Source organism: Nyctereutes procyonoides, unplaced genomic scaffold, assembly GCF_905146905.1.
Source record: "Nyctereutes procyonoides isolate TBG_1078 unplaced genomic scaffold, NYPRO_anot_genome, whole genome shotgun sequence".
Lineage (NCBI taxonomy): Eukaryota > Metazoa > Chordata > Mammalia > Carnivora > Canidae > Nyctereutes > Nyctereutes procyonoides.
The window spans coordinates 43,812,929-43,823,581 of NW_026575140.1; the positions used below are offsets into that span (position 1 = coordinate 43,812,929).

The following is a 10,653-nucleotide window of genomic DNA, read 5'->3' on the forward strand; positions in this document are numbered from 1 at the left end:
CCTGGAAATTTTTTTTTGCAATATTGAGTGGGAAATATGGGTGACTAATTTTCAGTACTATACTATGGTTGATTATTCCAACAAAATGTGTACAAGTATTCTCCCCCTAAGTATTATATTATTTCAAATTTGAAATATATTATTAACTTCATGCATTCATTTTTTTCATTCTTTGTTTATATTTTTCCTACTTCCTAAAATAATTTGAGGTAATTTTACAAGATATGAACACACAGGACCATGAAAATAATGCCAACTTATGATAAATTCTTCTAAGAATTTAAATGTGTCTGGAATCTGTTCCATTCCATGTGCTTTTATTTTTATTTTTATTTTTTTGACAGATCCTGCCGCAGGTTTATTTGTACAAATAGCACAGGAGGACACCAGGCCCATGCAGACAGAAGCCCAGGGGTCATACCAGTTCCGTCCTCACACTGGCAGGCAGAAGCCTCTACACTGGAGCCTTTGTGGGGGCCTGGGCACCTTTGGGAGACTGCACCACAGGAATAGAAGCAGGAGCCAGACCCGGGGTCGCAGCTGCAGCTTGGGCCTTGGTTTGAGCCTTGGCTTTGGCCGTTGGCCAGCAGAGCCTAAGACCTTTGGCAATGCGGGCACGAGCACATTTCCTGAGGTTGGGATGAGTGATGTAGGCAAGCTGATTGAGATTGTGGCTGCCTCCCTTTGGGATCCTGGGCTTAATCTCCTTGGGTTTGACAAGGGCCTTGATAGCCTCAGCACACGCAGTCATGGCCTTGGCATTGTTGGCCTGTATCTTCTTCAGGCCCTTCTTGTTGTGCTTCTTGGCAAAGCACATGTTCCTCAGGAACTTGGGGTCTACCCCCTTAAGAGATTTGTATCTTTGTGACCGGGGTTTCTTGATGCCATTTCTGTGCCATTTTCGTGACTGGTTATGCGTGGTGTGGTTCTTGGACTTGGCCACGTCTGCACCAAAGCCCTTGGCTCCCCAAGTGCCCATGATGTGCCTTTAAAATAAATCCACGTATTTTGATTCATTGTCATATTGTAACAGAAGACTGTCAAGTATAGTGGGAAAAAACATGAGCTCTGGAGTCAAAATGCTTGAGTGGGAGTTCCAGTACCCTCATACTAAACCTTTAATTGAGAGCTGTCCAACCTCTCAACTGTGAGATTAAGCATCTCAATTTTTTTTTCCTGAAATGAGCCCCCCTATAACTAAATCCCAAAAGTAAATAAAAATCTCTAAAGTACAGATAACAATCCTTTTCTAATCATCTAATAGTATCATTGTGAAGAGTAAGTGAGAAAACATACGTGAAAGTACTTTATGAATGATAAAGAACCAAATGATTTTATCATCATACTGATAAAATGGGTTTTTTTAAGATAATAATATTTTTTAAGTTTTTTTTTAAAGTTATTTTTAGTAATCTGTACACCCAACATGGGGCTCAAACTCCTAACTCTGGGATCAAGTCACATGCTCTTCTGACTGAGTCAACTAGGCACTCTGATAAGATGGGTTTTAATCTATAGAGTTTGTATCATTTAAATAAATATATACTTCTGACTTTTCATTTTTTTCTAGTGGAATTTTCACGTTCAATTTACCTTGCTACATAAAGAATCTCATGGGAGGTTGAAGTGATGATCCATTAAACATATATTACCTTACAAAGAATTCTCTCCAAAATTCTTTCCATTTTCCCAAGGTCCTAAATAAGGACCATAACTTATATACCCACTTATTATTTCTTCATTTATTTCTCCCAGAGTATTTTCATAATTTCTTTTAAATAAATCTATCCGAGCCAAAGCAATATTTAATTATTATTTTGAAAGATATTAATTTTTAATCTTATTTTCTAGATAGGGCATTAGTGTATAGTAATGTGGTTTTTATTTGTGAGTGAACATAAGCTTTGACAAGGTCCTCTAGGAAACAGAGCTTTAGATAAAGATGAGATGCTGAAAATTTGGGAGGCACAGGCCCCGAGAATAAAGAAAAAAGGGTAAGTGAAGTAAGGAAAGAGACAACACATACAATAAGCTAATTCACAATGGGCTGCAAAGGGTGTTGCTTAGTACTGAGGATCTTTCCAGAAAGGCAAGGAAGAACTATACAGATGGTTCATAAGGGCAGAAAAGAAGAAAGTTACACAGATCTTTTTGGTCTCCCATTCCCTAGTGGTCAATGTTTACCCCACAGGAAAGTAACTCTCTTGCACTTCTGAGTTGTATCATCCAACCCAGTGGTGGGAGATTATTTGAGAGGTAAAATGCATACTGCCAACCAGCTTTATACCCATGTCTGGAAGTGGTGACTAAAGGCAGTAATATATTGTGTGGAGTGTGGCACAGGCAGTCAGGGCTACAATTTGATTCTAGTAAACTTAGGGAGTTTAGTGACACAGGCAGGAAGCAGGGGGCATTATCATCAGAAAGAGACCATCCAGGACACCTGAAAAGGTGTATTAGATTTGATCTGATACAAATGTATAGTTTATATTCTAAATCTATGATGAGATTATTTGTGAATTATTTCTAATTTACTATAATTTTGTTTGAATTCCACAGATAAAAAATATGTCATCTGTAGATGTTTCCTTTTCCCTGTATTTTCATTTCTTTTTTTCTTTTCTTCTTAAACAGTTACTATCAGCGTCTCATGGTATGTTGATAGGACTATAAATATCTTCATCTTATCTTCATCAAGATAAGAAGCTTTTGCACAGCAAAAGAAACAGTCAACAAAACTCAAAGCCAACCTACAGAATGGGAGAAGATATTTGCAAATGATGTATCAGATAAAGGACTAGTATCCAAGATCTATAAAGAACTTATTAAACTCAACAGCAAAGAAACAAACAATCCAATCATGAAATGGGCAAAATACAGGAACAGAAATCTCACAGAGGAAGACAGACATGGCCAACAAGCATATGAGAAAATGCTCCGCATCACTGGCCATCAGGGAAATACAAATCAAAACCACAATGAGATACCACCTCACACCAGTGAGAATGGGGAAAATTAACAAGGCAGGAAACCACAAATGTTGGAGAGGATGTGGAGAAAAGGGAACCCTCTTGCACTGTTGGTGGGAATGTGAACTGGTGTAGCCACTCTGGAAAACTGTGTGGACATTACTCAAAGAGTTCAAAATAGATCTGCCCTACGACCTAGCAATTGCACTGCTGGGGATTTACCCCAAAGATATAGATGCAGTGAAACACCGGGACACCTGCGCCCGATGTTTATAGCAGCAACGTCCACAATAGCCAAACTGTGGAAGGAGCCTTGGTGTCCATTGAAAGATGAATGGATAAAGAAGATGTGGTCTATGTATACAATGGAATATTACTCAGCCATTAGAAATGACAAATACCCACTATTTGCTTCGACGTGGATGGAACTGGACAGTATTATGCTGAGTGAAATAAGTCAATCGGAGAAGGATAAATATTATATGGTCTCATTCATTTGGGGAATATAAAAAATAGTGAAAGGGAATAAAGGGGAAAGGAGAAAAAATGAGTGGGAAATATCAGAAAGGGAGACAGAACATGAAAGACTCCTAACTCTGGGCAACAAACAAGCGGTGGTGGAAAGGGAGGTGGGGGGGTGGGGGTGACTGGGTGATGCACACTGAGGGGGGCACTTGATGGGATGAGCACTGGGTGTTATGCTATATGTTGGCAAATTGAGCTCCAATGAAAAAATATATATGTAAAAAATATATGTTAAAAAAAAGAATTTGTTCTTATATTCATTCCTGAGGAAAGAACTCTGTTAGGTCTATAATAACTATAAATGTTGATCTTAGTTTTAAATATGTATCATGTAGAGGGGATAAAAAGAAGCTCAATGGCACAAACCTTCTAAATCAGTTTACTTTTTCTTGGCTTGCTATTGAACTACATTTCCCAGTTTTCTTGCATCTGAGTTAAGCCATGTGACTCCCTCCAGCCTATGTAATGTGCGCAGGGCTAGTGTGATTCTCCTCTTGTTCTCTCCCTTGGCTTGCCAGCTGGCTCAATACAAAAGATCCAGCAGAGGAATCTGAGGCCCTGTGGAAGGTGGACCACTGATAGAAGTGGTCCCTTGAACGCCAAAGTGAAACAGCCCTGCCCATCCCCCTTCCCACCACACACACATTATACTGTGCCAAGTGTGATGTCAACGAGAAGTAAACCTTTGTCAAGCTGCTGCATTTGGAAGTTGTCATAGTGATTGCAGAACCTCTTTAATAAACTTTCCAAACTCAGGTTTTGAAAAGTTTTCATCAAGAATAAAGGGTAAGGTTTACTGGCTGACTTCTCAGCATACATTGAGGTTTTTACATGATTATTTTTTTAAAAGATTTTTATTTATTTAATCATGGGAGATGCAGAGAGAGAAACAGAGACATAGTTCAGAGGGAGAAGCAGGCTCCCCACGGGTAGGTAGCCTGATGCGGGACTTGATCCTGGGCCCTGGGATTACGACTGGATCTGAGGGTAGATGCTCAACCCCTGAGCCACCTAGGTGCCCCTCAGCTTGGGCTTTATACTATGACAACCTTGGATTCAATTTCTGGCTTTGACATGCAACTTTAGGAAAATTGTTTAATCTCTTCAAGCCTCTTTAAAAAAAATCTGTAAAAATGGGGATAATAATATTCATCTGAGGCAGTTTATAGATAACAACAACTCTTTTACAGTTCCTTATTTTCCTGCCCCTTGAATTGTTTTGGCCTTGTGACTTCTTTTGGTCAATTGAATATGTGTAACAGACCTTGTGCAGCTGATGAGCTTTGGCTTTCACAGGCCTTGAGGATTCCACTCTGCATGCTTGTAGACCTAGGATTACCCTGTGAATGAACTCAAGCAAGCCTTTTGGAGTGGCCATCGGGAGGAAAAACACAGCTTCCCAGCCTGGCCTGCAACTGACTGCCAATCCCTAGACATATATTGAGGCTGTCTTAGACCATCGAGCTCCAACTAATCCACAAGCCAACTACAAACTACATGAGTGAGCCCAGGTGAGATTAGCCAGAGAACCCTTCCAGTGGAACACAGCCCAAACTGCTAACCCACAGAATTGTGAGCTAGTTGAAACTACATTGTTTTGGGGGTGGTATGCAAAGCAATAAAAGTTAACTAATATATCATCTCACAGTATATAAAGTGGTATCTGACACAATAAAAGACAGTTATTACTATATTATTAGCCCATTCCACATATTCTATGAACCAGTCTAACTTGACTGTTCATTATTACCCAAATTCATCTTCTTCTTTCTTGGCTCTGCACTTTGCTTGTGAATTTTAATTGTTGGAGAGTGTATTTCCCTCTCTCTCATTTATCTAAATTTACTTATGATTCAAGCCTCATCTAAAATGCCTCCTTCTTCATGAAAATGTTCTTAAACTTATAACTAGATGAGAGTTAGTGGAAAGAATGGGACTTAGAAGCCAGACAACCCTGGATTCAAATTCTGACTCTACACTACTACTTAATCAAGTGTGTAATCTTGGTTATGTTTTTTTAACTTTGCTGAACCCTATCTTCCACCTTTATAAAATTGGTATATTATAAATGACAACATAAAGCATCCAGCATTATTGGTCTAACCTGTAACATCCATTCAGCAAATGTTAGCTCCCTTCTCCCCTCCTACCTCCAAACCCCTACAGCTCTGTCTGCCATGCCTCATAGTACGTAGCATGTTCTGCATTTGGTTATAAGTTTGAGTACTTGTTTTATACTCTATTTACAGTAAAAGGGTTTTATTTATCTTGGAATCCCGTATGGTACCTCATATGGTAATTCACACATGGTAAACACTCAATAAATATTTATTGCATTGAACAATTTTAATTGCCAAATTATACAAGCAATGTTAGATGATGAAGAGCTCATTTTCACTGGGTGGCCAGGACAGGATTCATGAAAACTTGGATTCAAATAAGTATTTAAAAATGGAAAGGATTTGGAGAGATGGAGAAGAGGGAGAGGGAAGAGGGAATCCCAGGAAGATGCGAATAAAAACAGAGTTGGAACGTGCATGACTATTCAAGAGACAGTTAAATCTAAGAGTCTAGCTGTAGCAGAGACTGATGGCAAGACAGGAGTACTTTTCTTTTTTTTTTTAAGATTTTTATTTATTTATTCATGAGAGACACAGAGAGAGAGGCAGAGACACAGGCAGAAGGAGAAGCAGGCTCCATGCAGGGAGCCCGATGTGGGACTCGATCCCGGGTCTCCAGGATCATGCCCTGGGCTGAAGGCAGGCGCTAAATCACTGAGCCACCCAGGGATCCCTTTTCTTTCTTTTTTTAAGAAATATTTTATTTATTTATTCACACACAGAGAAGAAGAGACATAAACAGAGGGAGAAACATACCCCCTCAGGGAGCCTGATGTAGGACTCGATTCCAGGACCCCGGGATCACAACCTGAGCAGAAGGCAGACGCTCAACCACTGAACTACTCAGGTGTCCCAAGATAGGAGTATTTTTCGTGGCATTATAAAAAGTAAAGTTAAGAGCTCAAGAGTCTACCCATGGGATTGACCCTAGGATAGCTGGGAAGTTGGGATGAGTGACAGAAAAACAAGGGATTGCTGACAAAGTAGGCTAATAATATTCAAAGTTGAATGTCATCTACTTGCTCTGGCTGTCTTTCAAGGTTTATTTTTTCCCAATTATTTTTCTATTTAACTTTCTCAAACTGATGATCAGATATGTCTGATAGAAATGAGTCTTTAAGTCAGTCTATCTGTCCACATTTTAAGGGTAAAAGTAACTTCTCCTTCACAGTGCACAGCCCTTAAACTCATACCCCAGGCCTGGCTGAAGCAAGAACTAGCAACACACACTGAAGCCATCAAATACATAAATTCTTTTCAGGAGTCTGATTGAGGTAAAGCAGGTAGTGAAGCAGGGAAGGAAGAAGGGATTAGTGAAGACAGTCAGCATGCAGGTTATAGAACTAGGAGCTTAAGATCCAAGGAAGGAGGTGGGCTCAAGGGAGTGGAGAAGGGAGGAGAACAGGAAAGAGAGCTAGGCATGGAGAGGCATAAAAGTGTACCACATGCTATCATATGACTATTGTACATTTATACAAGTAAGGTAGCAAGTACCTATAACCCACAGAAAGTTCAGGCCCCCAAACACATGCAAATATGCTAAAAGCAGCATCTGATACATCATATCTGGACCAGAAAACTTAGTTCTATTCCCTTCTAACTTTTGCTATTTTTTTCTAAAATTTTCTTTCTTCAGAAAGTTAGTATTTGCCCAACTCAATCCAGTTCTCCATTGGACTTGATGTGAGCATTCTGACCATCTTAGGACTAGGATAAATTAGAAGATACTTGATTATGGGAGCCTGGGTGGCTCAGTTAAGTGTCCAGTTTTTTGGTTTCACTCAGGTCATGATCTCAGGGTTGTGAGATGGAGCCTCATGTCGGGCTCTGTGCTCAGCAAGGAGTCTGCTTGAGATTCTCTGTCTCCCTCTGGCTCCCCCCACCCCCCGACTCCTTCTTTCTCTCTCTCTCTCTCTAAATCAATAAAAACTTTTAAAAAATTTAAAAAAGAGAATACTTGACTAAACTGTTGATGAATGCAAAGATATTTCTCAACATATTTTTTATTATTTCTGTTATTATAAGTCAGTTTTGCCATTAGGAAGATTTTTTTCCCCCCTTGGATTTCTGAAAAGTTTGGTATGTATCATAGTTCCCTCAGTAGTAGATTGTGCTGAAAACATACCTTTGATGCTGCATCTCAGTCCCAAGTCACTCCTAGGAAATACAGAAATCTATTTTTAAGACAATATTTGTTGATAACTATACATGCCACTCAGAAATAAATGAATCTGGGAGGAAATTTGTGAAGGCAGAAGGCTAAGAGTATGAGGGAAACTCATAGGCAGAGAATATGCTTAGGAGGTTTCCTTCTTGGCTGGATAGGACTAAAATGTCTTTAGTGGATACCAGAATAATGGTAATTTCTTAGAAAACATTGTGTTCTGGACAAGAAGGACAAGAAGATAAATATAACTGAACACTGGCCAAAAAGCACCCTAAAATCTCACAAATAAAAATTAATGCAAAAAATGCTGGATTCTAAAGACTAGAAACTGTAATCACTGCAACAGCTGGAGGAGAGAGGCTCTCTATGGAATATTAAGTAGACCTGCTCCCTCCAGTATGTCATTAGCCACATCTCTAGGAACAAGGGGATGTATCTCCAGACTCATATGCTGCTTTCTGCACCTCAGCCAGAACTGTGGCTATGTAGTGCCTTGACCAACTGGCCTGCCCTGCCCAAATCAAGTTGTCTTGCCCTGATCTGCCCCTCCAGACCTTTCTTGGCATTCAAGACTGAAGTCCAATGTCACAACGCTGCTTGTGCCAGCCAGAATGATCTCTGCTGTTTAGAAATCTCTTTGGCACAAGATTTAGGTGGGGATTATTGGGAGTCTCTGTAGGGTCTGTTCACCACAGATAAATCTGACATATATAATGATTAGCTTTCAAAATATAACACAAAGACTGTAGACAGTATGATTCCATTTATGTGAAGTTCAAAAGCAGACAAAACTAATTCATGGTGATAGAAGTAAGAATTGCTGCTGCTGGGGAGGAGCAGAAACTGGGAAAGAGCAGAAGGGAGCCTCCTGGAGTGTTGGAAATGTTCTAGATCTTGACACGGATGGTGGCTACATGAGAGTGTTTGTAAAAAATTTATTGAGTTGTACACTTAAGATTTGGGCAGTTTATATAGAGGTTCCTCAAAAAATTAAAAATGGAACTAACCTATATTATCCAGCAATTTCATTTCTAATTCCTTCCTTCCTGAAGGAAACAAAAACACTGTATTGAAAAGATATGTGCATCTACATGTTCATAGCAGCATTATTTACAATATCCAAGACATGGAAACCACCTAGGTGTCTATCAGGGGATTAAATGGATAAAGAATATATATATTCTATATCCATTATAGATAGAGAGATAAATAAATGATAGATAGATAGATAGATAGATAGATAGATAGATAGATATAACTCAGCTATTGAAAAGGAGAAAACCCTGCCATTTATGACAGCAGGGATGGATCTTGAGGGCGGTATGCTAAGTGAAATAAGTCAAACAAAGAAAGGTAAATACTGTATGACCTTACTTTTATGAGTAAATGTTTAGAGTAAAACTTTAAACAAAGAAACAAACTCATACAAAAAGATCAGATCAATGGTTACTTGAGGTGAATTGGTGGAAAGCGGCCAAAAATTCCAATTATACAATAAATAAGCCCTAGGGATGTAATGTTAACACTCCTGTATGGTAAACATGAAAGTCAAGAGAGTAAATCCTAAGGGTTCTCAGCACAAGGAAAAATTTCTTTTTCTGTACCCAAAATGAGATGATGGATATTAACTAAGCTTATTGTGGTGATCATTTCACAATACGTAAGTCAAATCATTATGCTGTACACCTTAAACATGGACAATGCTATGTCAATTATATTTCAATAAAACTGGAAAAAAAAGATTTGGGCACTTCAAGTACATTGCAATCAAATTCTTTTAAAAATCTAAAGAAATGTTACATTGATAGTCTAGCGAAGTCTTTAAGAACATGGCTTTGGAGGCAGATAAACTTTGGTTTAAATAATTCTATCACTTACTAGTGAAGAGTACTTATACCCATTATTTTGTATCTCTAACTCTCAGTGTCCTTCTGTGTAGAAGGAAATGATAGTAATGCTTAAGGAGTGATTGTAAGGATTTAAATGAGTTAGTGGAGCCAAATTCTTGGTATATTGTTGGGCAAAGTGTGAATTATTCTAGAAATGGTATTTATTAGCTGTGCTATTGCCACTACTATATGAATCAGTTGTCAATGAACTATTATTAATTAATAATAATATAATTGATAATTATTAATTATATTAATGATTATTTCTGGTAGTGGATGAATAAAAAGAGTTTGAAAAAGAGAATCATATCTTATATTGTACATAGATGGCAAATGGAATAAGTTGCCCTGATACAGTGGAGATGGTAAGCGTTACCATTTGATCATAGCATTCTTTTCTGTTGAATTTACTGACTTTAAAATCCTTCCCAAACACACCCAGGCAGCTAATATCAATCAACTGTAAATGGTAATGGAGATGAACCTCTCAGCCATTCTTGGTTATAATCATCTAGAAGACAAGAACAAGGTAATATGCAATTGAATATTTAATAAACTTTCTCTGATGATGCTCTGATGATGTGCCCTCTATGGGCCATGTGACTAACCCTCCTTGTTCCTGTTAAAGGAAAAAGTATAAGGAAACCAAGATTTGTTGGTTATTAAAAAAACATTAGGTTTTCATTAATAGTAAGCTGTCCGGTAGATAGTAACACTAGAATTACTGACAACCAGAGCCTTGGACAGAGGGCAAAGAGCTGGTGGGTTGAGGAAAGTTGAAGCTACTCACCAAGACAAAGGAACAAATACAGGGCAGAACATGGATGCCAATGGGCAAAGCAAGACTCAGGTCTAGAACAGCTTGAAGCAGGGACAGGATCACAGGTCAATTTAAGGTGAGAGTCAAATCTGTGGCTAAGCCAAAATCAGGGCTCTGGGATGCCTGGGTGGCTCAGCAGTTGGGCAGCTGACTTCGGCTCAGG

General features: G+C 38.8%; 1 protein-coding gene across 1 annotated transcript; it reads right to left on the reverse strand.

The window, feature by feature from the left end:
• Positions 1–339: 339 nt before the first annotated feature.
• On the reverse strand, positions 340–979 carry LOC129496881 (60S ribosomal protein L29-like). The gene has a single exon (XM_055305246.1). The coding sequence runs from the start codon at positions 977–979 to the stop codon at positions 455–457; it is 525 nt and encodes a 174-aa protein (XP_055161221.1). The 3' UTR covers positions 340–454.
• Between the last annotated feature and the right edge of the window lie 9,674 nt (positions 980–10,653).